This window comes from Labrus bergylta, chromosome 12, assembly GCF_963930695.1.
Source record: "Labrus bergylta chromosome 12, fLabBer1.1, whole genome shotgun sequence".
NCBI classification, from domain to species: domain Eukaryota; kingdom Metazoa; phylum Chordata; class Actinopteri; order Labriformes; family Labridae; genus Labrus; species Labrus bergylta.
The window spans coordinates 6,013,807-6,036,598 of record NC_089206.1 but is presented as its reverse complement, the minus strand read 5'-3'; the positions used below and the strand labels follow the sequence as shown (position 1 = coordinate 6,036,598).

Genomic DNA, 22,792 nt, shown 5'->3' with positions numbered 1-22,792 from the left:
GTTGCTCCTTTCCCGCATGTCATTCCCCACTCTCCCTCTCTCCTGATTTCTGACTCTATCCACTGTCAAATCTAATATAAACTCATACAAAGCCCCAAAATAAACCTTAAAAAAATCCCAGTCGGGGCTTCTCATTTAAACACGACATGCTGTGCTTCACCACAGACTGACCGAACTAAAGAACGAGCTCATTAGCCTCGTAATAATCAAATGATCTTCTTATAATGACGCAATTTTATAAACATAAACTCAGAATGTTTTGCAGGTTATTTAAACTAAACACAATGATAATGCATTCATATAATTTCCATACTCAGTTTGAGTTATTGTTTTGTTAATTAAGCTGCAGTTATGTTAGCGCTGCACAACATGTGTATCTGTGTGTTTTTTTCTTATTCATCATTAAAAAATACAATAAAAGTGTTTTAGCTTGTGGTTGTTCATCAGTCTGATTTGTCTTGCAGGCCGATAACTAAACAGGTCTTTGCTTAAAGGTTGGGTACTGTTTTTCTTCACACATCATTTCTCACTCCTTGTGCAGAAATATTCCGCACCTTTTTCTGCCTCTGTCGTGATATCTGTGCCTAGAGGTAACAGTTTTTTGTTTTTTCCACCTGACTCATTTCTTTTAATTAGTAATGGTGTCATTCAACCAGTAGGGGGCAACACACGCCAACTGGCAAAACTACCTAACGCGTCACTTTCAGGATGGGAGACACAAAGGTGACCCTAAACCATGGGAAACATGCACTGCTGTGTCCGACCTGCCAGCTGTTGGCTACACATCCAAACGAGAGCACAGAATATGCTTTTCACTGTGTGCTGCTTTTTATAACCACTTACTCAATGTCATTAAAGGATTCAAATAAAAATAAAATAATGATGTAATAAATGGTTATTGGCGCAGGTTTAGGAGAAATTGTTTTATAATAAATTTGATTAATTCCCCCCAAAAAATGGGCTGACGTTATCTCCCTGGTCGTTTCATATCCACACTGAGTGTAATACATGTCCCACAGGGGAGGGCACTTTGTCTCATACCCAGATTTAAATCCAGTACGGGGATCAGGGCCAAATAATTTCCTGTTTCATTTCTCTCTGCTGCTGTCATTGGGAGTTCTTGCCGCTGGCTGGGAGTAAAACCCAACCTAATCCTGGTCTGTGGGTGACCTGAGGGGAAACCCTGCGGCGCTGCTCCTTTTAGTCCTGGAAAGCTGTGATCTCCTGCCCCTTTTTTTTTTTAAATTGTTTTGTTAAAGCAGACACGCTCACTTTCTGCTATACACATTTACTATCCAAAAAAAAGGGATGGCAAAAAAAATAGATAAATAAAAATGGGCCAAAGTTAATAACAGCAGGACAGACACACACACACACACACACACACACACACAGGACAAGCCCCTGGAGCCGAGAGCAGAGCCCAGCTGAGCACATCTGATATGTGGGTGCAACCCTGATTTCTGGAATCTAGGCTACTGCACTGCAGCACGGGGCGAAAAAAGGAACAAGCCCTTCAAATAAGTGAGAGCCTGAAGTAAGAAGAAGGGCAATGATTACCCACCATGCTCCCTCTCTCTCCTTCTCCTTCTCTCTAAGCAGTCAATGAATCACTGCCACTGCCATCTCTCTGCGCCTTCAACATGTGACTAAGCACGACTTCCTCCTTTTTTTTTTTTTTGGGAAAGGTGCACGGCAGATGATGCAGAGTTGTTGTGGACCAGAGCGTGAAATTGCTTTATTTAACATTGGGAGGATCTTAGTGTCCGGGCTACACCGTTTACCAAAATCCATCATGGTACTTACAAATTTAAAAATTGTACATCGTTCATAAAATCTTGCTTTGTTAAACACTGGTTTAACAATAATGTCTCCTCTCTAACAGAAGTTATTTTAAACACAAGCAGGACTCATCACATGAAAGGGATTGTAAGAGCGACAGACTACGAGCAAAGCAGTGTGTGGATTAAAATAAATGTAGAAGTGTGGGGACTGAACCTCCAGACTATCTCTGGGCAACAACACCTGTGAGCTGTCTGGACTATAACAGAGTAGATTAGTATCGACAGCAGCATTTTAACAACACTAGAACTGTAGCCCTGCCAGCTGTGACATGCTTTTAAGGATTGTTTCACTGTTGCAGGCTTACCTGCAGCTAGAGTGTTTTTGGATATTGATATCAAGAATGTTTTTATATGAGCATAAATTGCAGTATCTGGTAGTGGTGGGAATAGCAGGGTTACTTGATATGATGTGATACGATACGATAGTAGGGAACAGAGCTGCAGGTAACGTTAGGTTGGATTCCGTCAGTGTAGAAAGCCGGACCAACAACAATGACATCAATCAAATCAAGTCTATTTTTGTTTGCGTCTAAGAGATTACTAAAATATTTCCATAGGCTATCACACTGGTAGCCTATAAGAGGGATGATCATTATCGATATATGCTAAAGTCTAAGTATCAGAAATGGTTTTCACAAAGAGCTCATTTTGTACTTCAAGCTACATGACCTCTTATCTCTGCCGACTCACCTCCTCTGAGCACCAGCACGTTGACTTCGCTGCCCACAGGAAGGTCTTTGAGGATGTCCACCACCTGCGTGTGGCTCAAAGTCTGCACGTTCTGTCTGTTGATCTCCTTGATGACGTCGCCCTTCAACAGGCCTCGGCACCACTGAGCGTCCAGGATCATCTTCACCTTCTGACCCAGGGGGCAGTCTGCGATGGCAAAACCAAACCCTCCGGGACCTTTAACCAGGGGCACGCTTATCAGCTCTGGCTGCAGCAGAGTGGGGTCGGGGCTGTCTTGGTTTGGCGTGTGAGCAGCGTGGTGGTGGTGTTGTTGGTGTTGGTGATGGTGGTGGTGGTGGTGGTGGTGGTGGTGGCGTCCTCCGTTGATCATGGGCGCCGCTGCGGCAGACTGTCTGGAGATGGTTCCTCCGTCTAGAGCTGTGTAGTTGGGCTCCTGTGGGGTGGAGGTGGAGGGGGAAGGGGAGGTGTCCTTGGCCTCCTCGCTGCTGCTGGAGTCCTCGGGCAGCGGGTAGCCCCGACACAGGACCAAGTCCACATACTGGTTTATGGGGATGGACTGGAACATCTGGACCACATCAGCATGGGTTTTCCCCAGCACGCAGGATCCGTTGATGTCGACAATAACATCGCCTATTGAGAAAAAGAGTTTTGACATAATGACTTTTGTCAGCTTCTACTATTTCTATCCTGTTTAATCAGAAATCATCAAATCTCCCGAATCGTTGCTCCTTTCTACGACAGAGGATTAGGGCCACGTTAAAAAAATTAATTAATTAAATTTCGAGAATAAAGTTGTACATTTACGAGAATAAAGTCGTAAATTTCGAGAATAAAGTCGTAAATTTACGACTTTAATCTTGTAAATTTACGACTTTATTCTCGTAAATTTACGACTTTATTCTCGTACATTTACGACTTTATTCTCGTAAATTTACTGTATTGTATTGTACTGTAAATGTATTTATTTATTTTAATTTCAAGATTTTTGTTTTAAATTCATGAGATTAAACTCGTAAATTTACGAAAATAAAGTCGTAAATTTACGAGTTTAATCTCATGAATTTCTGAGTTTATGCTCGTAAATTTACAACTTTATTCTCGTAAATTTACAAGTTTAATCTCATAAATTTACAACAAAAATCTCAAAAGTAAAATAAATAAATACATTTTAACGTGGCCCTAATCCTCCGTCGTACCTTTCAGTTGGCTACCTATTATATAAAGAATATTTTTTAGGATTTAACTGATGACTTTTAAAGCTTTTCTGGGTTAGGGTTAGCCCAGAGAACTGTCCTTATATCGTGAGGTGAAGTCTTCTGGTTGTTCCAAAAATCTTAAAAGCTTAAGTTTGGGGTTTGCCTTCATCTTATAAATAACTTCTTAAAAATAACTTTCACTTTAATTAGTATGATGTCATCTTTGCATTTCTTTTTCTCTTTTTACATTTCTTCATAATTTCTATAAAGTTTTATTCATGAGTTGTTCTTAATGAAAAGACTTCTTCTTCGTCCTCTTTTGTCTTCCCTGTGTTAACTCTGCTGCATTCTTAAATCTTCTGTCTATTTGATTTACTTTATGTTAATACATGTTGATATTTCTTGAATTTAATTGGATGATTGTTTTGGGTTTCTGTTGTTGTTGAAAATCCAACTTTTTCGCTTTTGTCATGGGAACTTTGCAAACCCTGCTTATAAAGGCGCTATAAACATAGTTATCATTAAAACAAACACATATTACAGTCATAACTACCAAAGCCCCAAGTGGATATACATCGATAAACTTCCCTTGATAACGAGAACATTTCTGCTGTTTTCTTGGAATCTTCACTCATTTCTTAATCTCTTCTTAACATCACTGGTCTTCTAGTAACAATGAGTTAATTTCTTGTGATCGCCGAGCAAACAGCTGAAGTTAACCCGTTATAGATTGAAACCACTGGAGTTATCTGGAGATAACGAGATAAATAAATTAAGATCTCGAGAAAATAACCAGAAATCACAGAAAAGTAGAGTAAAATAAAATGTAAGGATGCATGTCCTTTCAGGGCTTCCGCAAATACCACTTTCACACAAAGCAGTACAATAACAGCAAAGACACTGACGTAAGTTAATCAGTGATTCAAATGATGACTGTATTATCAAGGACAAATCTACGTTTCTTCCTTCAATGCTACAGAAAATGGAAAGATGTAAATGAGAATGTAGAGAGCAAGCAGGAGAATAAGAAGACTGGCATGCTGTTCTCCTCTCCCTCCTTTCATCTTCCTGTAAGTAGAGTTGCTCTCATCACCCCCTTCGCCTGGCTGAGATATATACGCCTGCACGGTCGGCAGAACTGCTGACTGGCTGCTTGGCCAGAAGCCCAGAGGAGGATTCAGCCCACCTACACAATCAATACCCGTTCATAGCAAAACACAACTAAGGTTGCACTCTCAAAATGAGCTCTCACAGCCCTATTGTGGTTCCTGTTCAGCTCCCACTACACATCACTCTAATGACTTATCTTATAACCAAGAAGCCATACAATTATAGAGGTACATGGATGTAAATGAAGTCTCCGGGGCCAGTAGTCAGAAAGTATTAAATCAGAAAAGAAACATGTTACTCCTCAGTGTTTGCCATTATGACCCTCATGACATTAATTAAACTTGTTCTTAGTTAAATCAATCTCTCATTTTCACGAGGGAAATGAAACACTGAAAATAAAGACTCTCTCTGTTCTGCTTTCAGGTTGATTCTCTGCAGCCGCTCTGAGAGTATTTAATACAGTCAATATAACTGTAATGTGAATCGTGAGGAGCTTCACTACAAAATGTACTGTAATCCCCGTGCATGTTGATCACAGCATTTATATGTACAATATAAATGTTTTATATGTACCATAAAAAGGGAATTTAACTGATCCAGCTCGTGCGATGAATGCAGCGAACGTGTCTGTGCTGCAGGCGAAAGCATAATGCACATTATTCATAAATAAACATATGCACGTCATCCTCCAGCTGGGCAAAGAATGGCACTCTAAAGGGCCTATTAAATCTCTTATATATGACTGCATATAAAATCTAGGTGTGTAAACCATAAACAGAACATGTTATTGGCTATTGATGGTAGTTTTCCTATTTTTAGAGATTCTCCTTCCAAACACTGTCTACAAACATTCGCCCCCTTGCTCCATCAAGCAATGTGACATTCAGGGGTGAAGTGCCTGTTTGCTTTTTTTTTTTGCTCCAAATGTGTTTGTTTGTGTGTACTCAGGGTACATAGAAACTGTATTATGCACAGGGACGGATGCAGATGCCAAGCCAAGTGTCACTGTTTGCAGCCATACGCACCGTGCAAACAGTGAGATTTGTGAATGTGACGCTGGATTCTGCACTCGTTTGGACGAGTCGTAAAAGAGTGCTGGCAGTTTATTTTAGAAGCGATTTGTGTTGAATCAATAAATCACTTCCATGTGAGCAGTTATATGATTCCAGCTCAGTCATATCATCCAGACCAAATTCAAAACACAAACCTGTCTACCAGTGGGAGTTGGTTGCAAAGAAATGGCAATGAAGGCCAGCCATGGTTTTGCAATATAGAAAGGAACACATAAAGCCCTTGCTATGAGCAGAGAAAAATCATAAAACACCAGATAGGGAGACTTTATTACAGTGTTTTTCAAAGGGTAGTTGCCAGAGGGGCACTGGGGGGGGGGGGGGGGGGGGGGGGGAGGTCGCAGATACTTGGAGTGAGGAAAGGGGAACATTTTCGCCCTCATTAGTAAGGATAGCTGAAAAGAGAGGGAGAAATGTCGGGAGGAGAGAGTAGGGAATTAGCAAAAAGGCTAAGGCTGGATTCAAACCCACTGGTCTATAGCCTCTGCACATGGGGGAGCACGACATAACCACTGGGGTAATCGGTGCCCTGGTGAAATAGTTTTGTAAGAAACGTCTCTGCCAGTAAAACTCCTTAAGTCTTTATTTTAATGCTGGACTGATTTCCCGCCCTTTCCGGTGATGCCGTGTAGATCCTGATGGTTTTTTTTGGGATATTTCGGTTTGCATTCTATAAAAATCTGTCTTACTCTTCATGCTTTCTCCAAAGTTTTCATACCCTGGCTTTAACTCCTCTTTCGAGCAATTCCTCGCGTTATGATCATTGCATCATGAGCATGGCTTTTAACCCCTCTAAGCCAAAGTGCAATCAAGATGCCAGACAGCTCTTTTATAAACAGTCAGCGGGGGGGGGGGGGAGACTACCTGAGGCAATCTTGTTGTCATGCGCAGCCGGACCATCTGGAAGGACGTTTTTGACCTGAAGAAACTCGTCTGTTCGGTCTCCGCCGATGATGGTGAACCCAAAACCCTGAGGGCTTTTTCTGAGCGCCGTCTGCAGGATGGAGCCCTGCAACTGAGACGGATCCCGCGTGAAGCCCCGCACTCCTCGACTCGGCTCCTCTGCTGTAGGGACGACACAGAGTGGGAGGAGATTGACACGAGGAAGTGAATATAATATAGAAGAAATATATACATTTAAAGACCTAATTACAGTTATTACTACACACTAAATTGCTTCTGCTTTTCAGCTAGAACATATAGCACAATCCTAGTCGAACAATAACGCTCTTATAGCTTTTTCTAGCTTTTATATGAAACTTAAAATGAGTCACAGTGGCATTAATTCCATACAGGAGAGCTGCACGTCTTTAAAGTTCACAGTGTGGCGTGCTGCGACTGAGTATTAGGTGTGCAGGCGTGCACGTGTCTGGGAAAATAAGCCCGGGATATGAAGAGAAACGGAAAAAGCTTGCTCATAAATTGCCATCTGTCTCCATCATAACAACATTCGCACTGTGACAGCGTGTCTGACAGCACGTCACTCACTGCTTGTAATTACCCCAACACTGTGGGAACATCATAATTTAAGTGCAAACTAGAATAAAATCACACACACAAACACACACACATAAACACACATATTCTGCAAGTCTACTCTATTTGAAAAAAGCCAATAAACATCCAGTCATTGCATAAAGTCTATACTTTCTTTTGCCCCGCAAAATAACCCGTTCCTTTCACCGCAGTGATAAATACATCCTGAAATGCGTCTGACATTTCCCAGGTAAACTTTTCATTGCAAATTCCCTTTGTGCTGCCTGCAGGTTGTGTAAATGGGGCAACTTTGAGGAAGACAGTGGAGGAATTATATTAGACGGTGTGTGCATTTGTGTGTGTGGGACTGAGAGGGAGATAAGAGCGACGAGATGGAAGGAGACAGAGAGAAATAGAGTTCGCCTTGACGGAGGAGGAGAGAGAGAGGCAGAGTCTAACTTAAACCCCTCGCTCGCCCCTCCCCCGCCCCTCCCCTGTGGTGTGAGCGTATGACACTGTGAGTTATGCGCGGCGTCGCTGCATGCTGGGATTCTTCTCCTGCAGTTTCCCACACTGATAGATGGTGGGACATCAATCTAATTAGGGATGGGTACAGATAAAGCCCCCCCCCCCCCCCCCCCCCCCCCCCCCCCCCCCCCCCACACCAACACACACACACCACACACACACACACCCACTACTCCTCCTTTCCCCCACCACCTCCAACACCACTCTCAATGTGTCATGGGATGGTGATTTGCATAATTGCACTGCAATTGCCAGATAAATGTGACCGCGCTGATGGGGGGGGAAAAAAAAAAGATTATGCAAAGTATGATTAACATGACATTCCCGTATCGAAGTTGTGTCGGGGGAGATATTTTCCAAGATTACGTGTGCAGATTTATGTTGTGCATGTGTGAGCATGCAGGTGCGGCTACATGATTCCTCATGACAATGTATGCTGCATGTGTTCTGTGTGTGTGCGCTCTGACAGGATTGAAGCTCTCTCATGTGCACACACTATGTCAAAAGACTGTCAACACTGTTTTTTTCCCATGATGGCCATGAAAGCAACACTGACAAGAGGTGAAACAAAAAAAAAGACAGTGGTGGGATTTGGCTGGGGAGAGGGCTACACACCAGCGTTGTGTTTACACGCTTTTGATTAAGCCGTGGGCCACAAAGGGACAGTCTGTATCCTCGGGGGTGAAGTGATTATATGAAATGTCAGACAGGATCGTCAACGCTGTAATTATGGGCCCAGCGCAGGAGCTCTGCGGGGATGGCCTTGGAGGTCCGACTCGCCATCCTTGTCAAAACAGTGTTTAGATGCCACCTCACCAAAGACCATCAGCCATTAATTCTCATTAAGAAGGTTGGGAAGGTGCAGAGTGGGCACAGGGGCAGGCGGGCGGGGGGGAGGGGGGGGGGGGTCAATGGAGGCAGACGGAGCTGGAGGCGATGGTCGACATGGAGGTAATATCATCCTCAGACTGCAGAGAGGCTCAGCTGTGGAATGTGCGTGCAGCAGAGGGAGGCAGACAGTCCTGTCAGAGGGGATTCTGAAATACAGAGGCTAGTTTGAATGCTAATCTGCTCATGTGTCGCCTGTTAATGCACAGAAGACTGCCATCTTTCTTTGTCATCTTACAAAAACACAGAGCTTTGATGCGCAAGACATTTAACCCGACTGAGAGGACGGTGATTAAACCAGTCAGGCGGTAAGATTTACCACAGGTGGCAAATGAACAGATGACCCATCAGAAATGGAGTTTATGATCATAACTCTTTTTCCACCACAGCCAACCCCCCTCTTTCTCGCTCTCTTTCAGTTCTAAAGTCATCTTAGAACCGCTTTGACTGTCTAGGGCAAAAGCATTTTTCAAAGAGACCTCAGAGCCCTCCTTATTTCATAATCTACTTGTCAAAATGAATTCTGCCGCCCAGTCGAGCGCTGCTCCATTATTCAAATTGAATATCACTGCTTCAGAGGCTATGGGCTGTTTATCAGCCGCCTGTCAAATGTTGGAACATCTTCAAGACAGATATCTCGGCATGAAGTGCTCCAGTATTTGGATAATACTTAAAGAGTACCTTGTTATGCAGGATTCATCGTCTCTGAACAAAAAGATAGCGCTATTAAACTACAGTAGAGACGATGTTTTGAGAACACGGAGACTGGGATGCTGTCAGCTGAGTTGTATGGGTAGGGAGGGAAGGGGGATAAAATGCAGCCACTCATAAAAAGTTACTGACCTACATCAAAGCACACTGAGCCAACCTGTTAAAATCCCTCCTCTCCTTTAAGACCACTACACACTGATTACCACCATTTACATCATTTATCTTTAAATAGCATTTTGTGTCATGATGTTGTCTTTTCATAAAAAGAGTGAAAAGAACACAAAAACGAACAAACTTACAAGGCTCAGTTTATAGTATTGCCGGAGACTCTGTGGGCCTGTGTTAAAGCAAAGCAGCACTTTGAGCTAATTGCTAATATCACAATGCTAACAAGGTGATATTAAACAGTTAAATATCTACCATACTCAACATCAATTTTTGGTTGTAGCATGCCAAGAATACATTGAGAAAATCACCAAAGTACAGCTGAGGTTCATGGAAATTTGTAACTTAAAGGTGACATATGATTCTCCTTTTCAACAAGTTTTAAAAAGTCTCAGAGCTCCCCAAAACATGTGTGTGAAGTTTCTTGTTCTAAATCCACTCTGATCCTGTATTTGATCATGCCTATAAACCTCTCTATTTCAGCCCTGCTCAGAACAGGCTGTTTCTGTGTCTGTACCTTTAAATAAAAATGAGCTGTGTCTGACCACGCCCCCTCTCTGGAAGAGGATGTGGCTTGGGCGCTCTTGCACTATGCCCTATAGTTTACGGTCAGAAGGCAAACTCAGAGTGCAGAACAAACACCTTGCTAAAGGAGTGTCACCCCACTGGGGGAGGGGTTATTGCCCTTTGTGATGTCATGAGGGGAAAATCTCCAAACAGCCTGTTTGAGTAAGAAAGTCAGGGGATCACTTAAGTCATTAGGATGCATCATCTTGGTACCATAATGTCTGCACACAATCTAATCTCAAACCAAACTTGGGTGAGTTATTTCAGTCTGGACCAAAGTGACTGAATGGCCAACAAACTGCCTTAATGCTACCAGGCAACCCTGAACTAAGATACATTTATAATAAATACATTTAAGATTTCCATTTCACTCTAAGGATCTAAATATGAAGTCAAAGTCATGGGTTACATGTAGCATCCTCTCGCTCTCTCCTTCAATTTCTGGGCTGCATTTCAGGGCAAATGATCTCACTTCCTGACAATTTTCCCTGATGACCATCTTCCTGTCTTCAACCTAAACCATGATGTTGTGCTTACATTTTTTCAGAACTTTCCATAGACCAGTGAAAATCCACAGTACTCATGAAAATACAGTGAAAAAAATAAAAACGTTTTATAACCATTAAACTATCAAATGTTCTTAAAAAACAAATTGTGTCCTGTCTCCATGGGAAATGAATCAAACTGAACCTACTCCCTATTGCAAGTTCTGCACATATAAATACATAAAAATAACAGATTAGCAAAGACCAGAATGACCCAACTCTGTATGCAGAGTGACTTCGGATTAGTATAGTCGAAGTTATCAATAAAACCGTGTTGGGGGGGGGGCTGTCTTCCTAATGCATATACTGCACCTAAACACCTAAAGAAACAGCCGGTTGCAACAGCTGCAATAAAGTATGCAACAATAAAACGTGTGCTACATAAGTCAATGCAAAGAAAAAAATATCACACTTGGGAAAGAACAACACTCAGGTAAACACAGCTTTCACTTTCATATTCCTGCTCAGTCACAGTTTCAAATGTTCTATCCTAACAAAGCGATTAGTCGACATCATGCACAAAGCGTCATCACACAGTCTGTGTAAACCCCCACTCTGTTCAAACAACTCCAAAATAACACCTGTACACACGTTCTGCTTCACCATACTCAGCTGACGGTGCAGTTACCTGAGGGTGTGGCTACAGGTGGTGGAGCTGCAGTCGACATGTCGACGCTCACTTTCCTCTTAGCTTCCTGAACTGGATTCTCAAACTGGGTCTTCTGGTTGATGTGGCTGCAAAGAAAGGAAGAACACAACATTAGATACACTTGAATAATGCGAAAAAACATGCTATGACTGTGTAACCAGTCACCAGTATCAGTCGACTACACCCAGTCTGAGTAGCAGTTAATGTTTCTGCTTTTGTTTTCATCTGTGGCCTCACACACACACACACACAGCTCATCCACACTGCTGATACGGCTCTTTGTCTGTCATGCAAACCTGTGATTTGACTATGAGGGCTGGGTGTCATGTTACATCTGCTGGGTAGACAGCCCGTCATATAGCATTCACCGTGTTTAAATACGCTAAGAAACCACAAACCTGAACCTGTCTATGTTACACACACACACACACACACACACACAAATGAACCCAGAGCACGTCTATACCTCAGGAATAAAAAAAAAAGAAAAAAAAAAAGAAGGCCTGATTGCCCGGCGAGTTCAAAGAGAATAGGATAGAGAGGATCAGTCGCAATCTTTGCTGTGATAGCCCGCGTTGCCTTGATCCTATCATCTGCTCAATGCATTTTTTAATCCCAGGATCAAAAGATTCAATAAACTCTAGATAGGCGTAGATTACAATGTGCCTCTTTTTTAGTATTACACGCCCGAGGATTCCAGCCTTTTCTAATGCTTCTGACAATAAACAGCCTCGCAAATCCCGGATCAGCGGCTTTCATTTTGGGGGGGAATTTGCACTGAACTTAATTTTTAAGAACAGGTAATGACTCACAGGTCACACCTGTGCGCTGAAATGTTTTCCTGCCACCTGGAGAACATGTTGCTCATCCTCTTAATGAGCTTTAACCTGCAGTAAATCCAGATCATGATGGCACCTCGGGAAGACAAAGTGCATCGATGCCGCACGATGAATCAGCCCCATGCTGTGACACCGATGCTACATGTGTTTCTGTGTGCGAGTGCGTGTGCGTGTGCGTGTGTGTGTGTGTGTGTTTGTGTGCAGGCAAACAAAAAAAGGGCTCTGCTCTCTCGCTGTGCATGACTCAGGCTCAGGCTCAGAGATCCCCTCCCCATTAAGTCTGCAGAGATAAACATTCCCCTCCTTCCCCTTTCATTTCCACGCTTTCATTTCCTCTGCGGCGCTCCGTCTCTCCTCTCTCCGCTCCTTGATTGCCACACCTCATGTTTTGTTTGGCACTCGGGAGGAAATAATGAGACGTCGTGTCACGTTGTGGCACTTGGTCGTTCATTCATGACAAAAAAATTGGCAGACAGAGAGAGAGAGAGAGAGACTGAGGAGAGGCAGCCCCCTTGATGACCCTCTTGCATAACACCCCCCCTCCCTCCCTCCCTCCCTGCATGCAGGTCTGTGCACTCTTTGTCCACAGTAATGGGACTAAAATGAAACATTGTGCTCTTGTTTACACTCTTGATCAGAGTGGAATCTCGCCCCTTGTTTCCCCCCAAACCTTTATTGTCTGTTCCTCGCTGTCTTTTCTCTTCAACACATGCTCAGTGTTTGTCTGTGCTGACATGATTGCATCCCTCTGGACTGTGGGAAACTGTTATGAGCTATTGTATATTCCACCATAGCACACTGTAGTCCACAGTTCCCCTGAGATTCAACACTCTCCACACTGCTGTGATATGTCTGGAATGTAGTCATATGGTTTACAGACGATATGAGTAAGTTATCATTATCAAGAGGTGGGTACTTTCACAAAATGATGCCATAATTGAGGGAAAATCTTACTAAATGAATACTGGGACCTGAAATGTTTCTGATGGGATTCCCACCAGCAGGTTTTGATCTTTTAACCTGTGATCAAATCGGTTTTGTAGGTGACGTCTCGCTGCTCAGACGTTGTCAGCATGGTCGACTGATCCACTTTGTTAGTTGCCAAAAGTCCTTGAACATTGCATTTCTCAAAGCTCCTCCTCCTCTCATAAGGTCGAGATCCCTTCTCTTGCAGCGTCCTAACTTCGTCTTGTTTCGATTTGTACATGCCGTTAAAAAACACCTTGATGTTGGGAGGGGCAGAGTAAACTTAACTCAGTTGCTTAAAGCTCCTGTGAGATCTTTCAGCTCTGTCCATTTTGGCGCCATCTTAATCTCTAAAACTCTTTTGTCAAAAATAATAATTGCACCCTGCTGCCTTTGCTTTACAGTCAAATGTGTCACTCATTGTGAACAATTGCTGTTTAAAGTCTTTATATGTGATTTTTCACACTTAAATGTAGAAATCAAGTATATCCTCTGAAAATAACTCTGTGAGTCATGACTGTCTACAATGGGTGTAACACCCGAGTCCCACTGTCTGTGATGCTTTCAGAGTTTTCTGAGTCCACCTTCAGTTTGTTTACATCGCCAGGACAGCTGGCTGACTCCTCCCCTCGTGTATAAAAGTTGTTTAATTGAGGGACTAGAGAAAAGAAGAATAACATACTGTACTCACTGCTTAACTGTGTTTCTAGATCACGCTCATTTCAGGTAAATTTACATGCAGTGTGAAGATACGAGCGTAATAAAGATTGCTAGCATTAGCATGCTAACACAACAATGCAGCGCGAGTTGTTTTGGTTTCATGCTGGTGCTCAAGGGCGACATCTGCTGGATCAAAAAATCTCATATAAAGACTTTAAGATGTACAACAGGCTGTTTCTTCAGTGGTCCTGATATCATCCCGTCTAGACACCTACCCTGTAACAACATTTACAAACATTAAAAAAATAACTGAGGAGAAATAACCGATCTGGTCATGAATTGTCTCGTTGCTTTTGTAGGTCATATCGAGACATTTCTATTTGTTTCATTGTCAGCTAAAAACTCCTCACAGGAGCTTTAAGTAATAAACAAGTATTTAATTGTGGGCGGTCAAATTAAAGAGCTGAGAGAGAAGAACAAACCCACTGAAGTGTTGTAGCTAAGTGTTTGTACTTTGTACCTTTTGACCTCTGCAGAGGCCCCACACAGGTGTGCTGTACTGAAAACCCGGGTTGAGCTATTAGACTGTGACTTCAGCAAACACACACACACACACACACACACACACACACACACACACACACACACACACTGAATTTAAGCATGCAGTAAGCAATATCCTCTACATCAAGCACGATTCACAGCTGTTGCCCCTCAGGTCGCTTCAGGCGCAGGGAGAAGTTTACTCACTCGACGTAGTAGGTGCCGTACTGGGGGTCCTCAATCTTCTCCCAGCCGTAGGGCAGCTCTGGGGAGAAAGTGGCAGACGCAAATCACTTCAGATACTGCTGAGGCACTGCACGGACAATTGGACACATGCAATGAGGCATGGTGCTTTGACTGGCAGCCTCACAGCATGTCAACCGACACACAGGAGAACAGGAGGCCCCAGCTTTTTTTTTTTTTTTCTTCGTCACTATGTGTTTAGAGTTCAACACACACAGCCGAGGAGGAGGAAACGCTGAGTTATTACACAGCCTCCGCTGGAAAGTAATAACGTTTCTCCACCAGCCGTGTGTACGTGGGCAACATCTTGAGTTTGTGCTGCTGCTGTGTGAAAAAAAACCAACACATGAGGCTCAGAGGGGATCTTTACGCAAGAGGGGCCATGGGAAATTGCCTTTTGAGAGATGCTACACTGATGAGCTCTCTGCATGTGTCCCTGATGTCATTAGCAGAGGAGAGGGGTGGGATGCAGACAGCAGGTTTGTGCTGTGTCAAAGGCGTGACTGTGACCAGGGCTGCTCGGCTGTACGATCCCCGTCTGTTAGCCAGCAGCCTTTTTTTTTTTTTAGAGAGGTATGGTGGCAGCATGAGCATATGTTATGTGTATGTATACATACATGTTTTTATGTAAATGTTGTGGTTGGGCCTGTCTCAGCCCCAGAAGCCTGAAACATCCAGTTTAACAAACTTGCCCAGCTGAAGATGTGTAACAGCGTGCTCTGATGGTCATTTCCAAGACCAACAAAAGGCAAGTAAATTGTGGGATTGGAACTTGGCATGTCCTGGATTGTAACACATTCTCTGGCTCTCTTAGCTTTTATTACAGGTACCGGTAAATACCCCGGTGGTGTTTTGACACAAGTACAAAACTCCTGCACCTCAAACGGATGAATTTGTCACCCTAACTTTATTTTCCTGCCAGCCCCTCGAGTAAAATTTAACACGATGTTGGGATGAGCCAATGTGTGAATGCAGCCGGTCAAACTCAGGAAGATTCACTTCAGGGGAAGTGACTTCATGTCACTGATGAATTATTTATGCACATAATGAAGCTGTATGTTCTTCAGCACTCTTTCACTGGTACTGTGAGTTTTTCCAATTACACATAACAATAATTAAAAGACAAAAACTACGATAGTGTTAGACTCTGTCTCTTGGAATCTGCGTCATCTGTGTTACTTCAATGTTCTGACTCCTGGAAAAGGTAAACTAATAACCTGTACATGACTGTAGAGATGTGAGAAGAAGCTAAAGACATTTTGTTGAACTAAACATGTGAGGATCTTTTTTTCTGCTGCTGTTTTTGTTATTTTAATGACATTTTTTGTCAATTTATTTTACCCTTTTCGTAATTTTAAAAAGGTCAAAATAAACTTTATTTGGTAAGAACTGTAAGTCTAGAAGAAATCTGTATCTTGGTAAGTATTGTATATTGGATAAGTATTTAAAAAAGGGTTTTAGCTCATGAACACATGATGTATGTTTCTGTGGGAAAAGTAAGTAACACACCAACTACCTTTAGGTCTTTTCTCACCTCCTTCGTCGCACTTTTCAGGAGGTTTGGCCTTCCTGGCAAGGCGGGGGTCCAGCCAGGTGGTGGTCTTGCTGTTATGACTGGAGGACAGAGGACAGAGAGGAGACAATGCTTTTAGACGTAGTTAAAAGAAAAACCTCATTAAAGACGCTACGACAGTTTTGGCAAACCGCACTGGAAACTCTCAGGAGCCACTTAACCCTGGAGCGATTCCACCAGCTCCAACAAACAAACAAACGAAAACTGTGACTAATGTGTAATCCTTTGGGATCGAACGCCTGATTAAAGAAGCCTTTTAAAATGTTTGTCAAACTTTAACAAATCTCACAGGATGCTTTGAGACCAAACGTAAGAGAGTAAAGTTTATTTTTTATTTTTTTAAATGGACATGTGGGAGAGGAAAGAGTGAGCAGCTGCAGGGATCATACAGAGCAGGGCTGAGGTAGCAGGTCAGGGGGTTGGTGAGCTTCATTTAGTCTGTTGTGTGTCTCTCGCTCTCTCTCTGGCAGAGTGAGCTATTGATTTAGCGGAGAGCAGCAGCACCTGGCTCTGTCAGCGGCTCTCCATTGACTGCCTGCCACGCTAACCGGGCCAGGTAAACAAGGCAGGCCTGCTGCTTTTAGCAACAGCCAACAAACCCGACATTAAACAAGGGGGGTGGGATGAAAGAAACACTTAATTGAGAGGAACACAGGCGCCATGGGACGAGCCTACTGATCCATCTTCCATGTCCCCAACACCTGGTTTGATACAGAACAGAGGAATGCGCCGGATGGGGAGGAAGAGAGGAGTCGCCGCCAGATCTTTCAACACATTTGGCGCTAAATAAGATGGACTTGGAGAGGACTGGGAGTACGAGGACCAAAAACAAAGCAGTAAAGAAGCTACTTACTCTATAAAATAGACCATGCCGGTTTCTGTGTAGGCCATCTCCCAGTTTTTAGGCAGCGGCTCCTGACTCTCGTCCGGTGTGTTCCACGCCCGCATGTCCATCGCCGCTGCGGACTGGGTGTAGCTGGGCACCGTCTTCCTCCACTCCGCCTTGTCTTTGTGCTCTGTGGCCCGGCACGGGGCGAAGGACAGGGGCATGGAGACGGACAGGGGGATGGGGTGGGTGTAAGGGTACGGGAGGTGGTAGAAGGAGAAAGAGACAGGAGGTGAGAATGTGGCGCCATTGGAGCTCCTCTGGGCTCCTTGCATCTCTCCCTGCTGCTGCTGCTGTTGCTGCTGCTGCTGTCGCTCGAGCTGATCTTCCTCTTTACTCTGGGTGGACGGTTACATCCACAAGAGAGGAAGGGGTAGACAGGAAGAGAGAGAGCGAGAGAGAGAGAGAGTACACACACACACACAGAGAATGGAAGCGCAGAAATTGCCATAGGATTTGCATGTCAGCTGCAATGTACTGGGAACTGCCTCCCAGGCAAGGGCTGAGCTGACCAATGTTTCAGCCCCAGCCGCGAGCACCACATCACAGCTCTATTAGTATCACACAGGGTGCTGCAGACATGTGTGCGTGTTTTTTTGTTGTTGTTATCTGCAGGTTTTCATCTGCCTGTGTGTGACCTAGCTTCATCATGCTGTTGAATGCTCACTCTGTTCGACTGGGTTAATTGAATGGCAAAGGATGGAAAGTGACAGCTGTTGACTGGAAGAAGCCAAAAGCCTTTTTGTGCAGAAATTGGGGCCTCTTCTTTTTTTTTTTTTTTTTTTATCATGGAGGGGGGTTTTCTGCTTTATAAAGTCAGAATGCATGCAGACACTTGCTCCAGGCCATCACAGCTCTCAGACCTTGCAGAGAAAATTTCTGAATCAGGCTGTTGCAGATGTAGGCTACATGCGCTGAAGGTTAAAAGACGCAACAGAAAAATGGCCGCTTACAATAACGCGGAACTATAATTCAACTACCTTCAAGGCATTGCCTGTATGTCGTTCCATTTGTTGTAAATCCTTCATACTTTTTCCATCTAATTCATCCATATGCTGACAAAGACATAATAAACCGCCTCAGAGATTAGACAACTCATGAAGTACATGAATTAGGAGTGACATCCTTCTACGACGAGTGTTTTTCTTGGCTGAGCTCCACACAGCCATCGCTGCTGCTGCTGCTGCCCAAGGCCACAGAGATGATGTGTCTCTCACAATGTTTCCCTCTTTGGCTCTTGGATGAGAGATGAGAAGTTACACGCTCACTGATTTTTTTTTTTTTTTCTTCTTAAAATAATTTCTTCTCCTCCTCCCCTTTCAAATGTGACCAAGCATCACAGGGATGATTTCTCCTTCTTTTTATCTTAGATTGATGTGGGTGTTAATGCAGGTCAATCTGATATCAACCAAGTTATTCTTAATATAATAACATATCTTTTAGAAGAAACCTTAACTTTGTGTTCCTGTACATATGCATAACATGTTAGTGGCATTGTTTCCCCAAATGAGAAGTTCGCCCAACCACAGAGAATAAAACCTCTTATTTTTGTATTTCTCTGTGGCATATTCATCACTTAGGTAAGATATGACTTGTTGTTATTTTACGCAAAGAATGGTTGAAAGCTGGTGTGACCTTCTTAGGAGAAGCAAGCTTAAAGTAAACATATTAAAACGCTGCTGCAACTTCTTGCATCACAGGACAAGTGTTTGGGAGAGGAGCTCATTTTTTGTCATTATTGTAAGTTTGATCCAAAAGGAAACCAGAATAGGTTGAAACTGTGGAAGACAGTTTCTCTTCTGCAGGGGCTTCTTCAGTTCTGGCCTGAACTTCTGATCACCTTTTAAGACAGTTGTCATGGCTAACTGCCCTTGTCTGAAACTAGCTCATTAGCTTGAGGGCTGAAGTTATGCAGACTGGCAGGTAAGCCATCCAATTATTGAGGACAAACTTATTTCAGTCCTGCAAAAGCCAGAGATGTCACATTTTGTGTCAGTCATTTTTTATTTATTGACGCTTTCTCTCTTAATCTCTCTACAGGGGGCGGCAGTGGCTCTAGTCTAGTCACAGTTCAAGTCCCTTAGCGGGCCAAGTCTGGAACAGGTCTGGTAGCTGGAGGTGGCCAGCTAACTTCCTGAGCGCTGTCGAGGTGGCCTTGAGCAAGGCACGACTGCTCGGGCGCTCTTTCATGTGCAGCAATCTGACAACTCCGACATCTCTCCATCAGTCCACAGGATCCTGTTTGTGCGTTTCAGAGTGTAATAAGTAATATCCCCTCTTCGGATTAAATGTCAAATGTCAAAAAATGTGTAACTCTCTCGACTCAGCTGGTCGTGCAGTTGGCTTTCCGCCAGTGAGTCTGGTGGTACTCGAGGTTCATGCCCGTTTCAAGAAAATCTTCTCCATTCCCATGTTGCCAAATGCTTTCCCATGGTGGATTGATTTCATTGAGCACTGACAAAGAGAACAGTGTTGAACGGATTCATCGCATAAAGCAAAAGATGCTCCTAAAAATAAATCGCCTACCTTCGCTTTAAACTATGACAAACGCACTGCAGATATCTTAACATGATATTTGGCAAATTACCCAGTAGAACAACATAATACAACCAGGTAACACACAACTGGCAGTGTGATGCAGTTTGCATGGGTAATTAGCTGTTTTTCTTTTTTTTTTTTTTTTTTTTGCAGCACTGGCTCATTGAGTGGCTCTTTTGGCGACCACTGTAGGATGGCAGTGTGATAGTCTGGTGAGACGCCAGTCACTAAAGCCATGGCAGAGGAGAGGACAGCTGGAGGAGCCGGCTCCAGCGAAGGGGCCAGAAGCTGCTACTTTGGCTCTGTTGACTGATTCAAGATGGATGAATGGTATTAAACATTTTCATACGGACGGTTATTATGTAACATGTTGGGCACATAATCCCAACAATTAACATTTTTTCTTTGCAGTGCATTATCATAACTCAGCAGTTTGAGGTTTTTTACGACCGCTTCCACAATGCAGACCATTCCCCATTAGCCGAGGCTTGTCGTGATTTAGTTTGTGCCATGTGAGGGGAATAACGCAAGGACAAAGTCTAACAGAGCGAAGTCTGCGTCTATTGATCCCAGACACACTTTGGTTACGTCCCGACTTTGCAGGGTCTGTGATTTAATGCTGACCTTGCATGCAGAACTGCTAATCCCGGGATTGTTTGTTTGGAGGAAAGAACGATAAGAAAGGAAGAAATAAAAAAAAAAGGTCTTGCTGCTTTTGTATTCTGAGAATTATATATTCAACTGAGGACAGAAAAATAATTATTGGAGCGAACAAAAAAAAAACTGCTAGGGTTTACATTTGTGGGGGACAGAGCTGCATTACAATGAGATGTATGGAAAGAATAACGGCGTCTCTCACCAGCCAGGCCGTTGACCATAGGAGGCCGCTCTTCTTCCTCCTCCTCCTCCGGGGCAGCGCTGTCCTTTCTGTCCATCTTACTGACAGAAGTGGTTCGTTTCCTCTGGACCTCAGAGTCAAATTCTTCATCAAACAGAACCTGGTCCACCAGATCCGGCTGCACGGGGCTGGGCTCTGCAGGGGGCTTCGGGGTCCCATAGTAGTTTCCTAGATTAAAAAAGAAAGAAAGAAAGGGAGATAAAATGTACCCTTGAATATGTTTAACTTGCCAAGAAGAGGACTTCTCTCTCTCTATGTACATGGCATAATCCTAACTTTAAATGCACACACACACAAAGTAATGAAACGCAGTAGGAGAGAACGCCAAGTCTCCTCTGGGCTTTGCAGAATGGCAAAAAAAAAAAAAAAGACAGAGTCGTGGCAATGAACTGCAGCGACTCCAGATTGTTGAGAGCGTCTTCCTGTAGGCAATAGCTCTTGTTTAAATCTATTTAAAGCGAAAGAAGGGTCTGATTGTGAGCTACAAATCATGTCTGGCAGAGAGTAGTGGATGGAACTAAATGAGGCCAAGCTCTTTCCATCATAACTCAGTCTTTTCTTGGAACCATTCCTGAGTAAAGGTTGTGATTTATCCACCTTTTAAAAAAAAAAAAAAACCTTTACTTGGATTCACAGAGTAATGGCAGTTGACAGGGTCATGATTGGTGAAATCCCTTCACAAAGTTCTCCTTCTTTTCAGCGTTTTAGTTCAATTAAAAGAAAAATTAATCTAATAAAAAAATACTATTTGGAGGTTGAGTAGAGGTAATGTTGAGTTAGCATTTCCAATATAGCAGCTTACATCATTGAGCATCATAACGCCTATCTAGAAACCAATAGGTGATGTCACTGAGGCTATGTCCATGTTTTATACAGTCTATTCATGAATTTCTTCAGGTCAGGCCTACAGGTCAAAGGCTAAAATCCCTGACTGCTGTGTTATCATATTTACAGCTTTATTCCCCAGAGAACTGTGACTGCAGCGTTTATGCAAAGGTAGCTCCTCTACCGCTGGATCGCCCTCTTGGGAGTCCATCAGCTTCCCTTTGCTGTCATGTAGACGCCCTTAGGCAGCAAACAGCCTTACTCCACAGAGCGAGCCTTCGTCTTCCCTCAACTATAGGAGCAGAGGGGTGACCCACTTTACCACTCGCTACCTTTCTTCTCTATGTGCCCGAAAACAAAAAGGAAGGAACTTAAAAAAGAGGTGAGAAAATAATCGGGGAGGTATGGTACAAATATATCGATTCAGTGTTTGCGCTCTCTGTCTCTCTTCCTCCTCTGGGATCTCACACAGAGCTGCAGTGTTTGTGTGGGATCGCGGGCACCGTTAAGCCCGGGCTGTGTCTGAGTGGCTGAACATTGTAGTGTAACAGTTAAACGGCACATTAGAGAGAGCGGACAGACACTGTTAGCGAAGGAGACGACCGGGGAAAGAGAGAGAAGGAGGAGGGAGGAGGGGGGATGAGAGAGGAGAGGAAAGAGAGCGCACTTTTTATACTGATAGAAATCTCATCCCAGTGGATTTAAGGTTCCACACAATGAAAAAACGAGCAAAAATCTTTTACTTAGATTGAATTTTTCTCGCATTTAAACATTTCAAAGCTTAATAAAATAATGTTAAATGCTAAACTGGAAGTAAGACAAACATAGCAGGATATAGATTGATTTGCATGTAAATAGAAGATGTATATGATAACTGATTAATGTCATTAGTTATATCCGTGTTTTCATGTCTTTAGTGTTAACATCGGCACCTTACTGAAAACCATTAAATCCTCTACTAGGCTTGTAATTAATGGGATGTTTGCCAGCAGAATTCAAATTGAGGGAGTTGTATTAGAGTTGGTAATTTGTGTTTGAGGCTCACACAAAGGTACATGTAGCTGCTGTAAGTGCCTATTAGCAAAGAGCTGGGAGACAGCGGCCACAATAAGGAAGTGCACTGAGACGGATCGTGCTGTAATTATACTGTACTAATGAGCCACGCTATGAAAAAGCAGTCATTTAGGAGAATTTATAGCTTCATTCAGTGTGGATGTAAAAACGATACAGCCTGAAATGAGCTCAGGAGGCTGCCGGGCCTCGGTGATTTCTTTAACTCATACCTAAAGAGGCGAGTGAAGAGTCTCTCTGAGGAGCCGAGTCTTCAGGCTGAGTTTGAAAAGTTGGTTTAAATCACGAGTGGCTCCTCCTTTTAATTAATT

The 22,792-nt window shown here is 43.3% G+C and overlaps 1 protein-coding gene across 4 annotated transcripts in view; it reads right to left on the bottom strand.

The window, feature by feature from the left end:
* magi3a (membrane associated guanylate kinase, WW and PDZ domain containing 3a) overlaps positions 1-22,792 on the bottom strand; it is a 134,578-nt gene that overhangs the window by 14,653 nt on the left and 97,133 nt on the right. For 3 of the 4 annotated variants that reach the window (XM_020645969.3, XM_065961380.1, XM_065961381.1), the window contains exons 4-10: positions 20,547-20,753; positions 17,117-17,279; positions 16,207-16,304; positions 14,655-14,712; positions 11,419-11,525; positions 6,775-6,975; positions 2,535-3,164 (exon numbers count right to left, since the gene is read on the bottom strand). In XM_020645969.3, coding sequence (XP_020501625.2) covers positions 2,535-3,164; positions 6,775-6,975; positions 11,419-11,525; positions 14,655-14,712; positions 16,207-16,304; positions 17,117-17,279; positions 20,547-20,753 — 1,464 coding nt within the window. The remainder of the gene's footprint in view (positions 1-2,534; positions 3,165-6,774; positions 6,976-11,418; positions 11,526-14,654; positions 14,713-16,206; positions 16,305-17,116; positions 17,280-20,546; positions 20,754-22,792) is intronic. The other variant, XM_020645970.3, reaches the window with a different exon arrangement.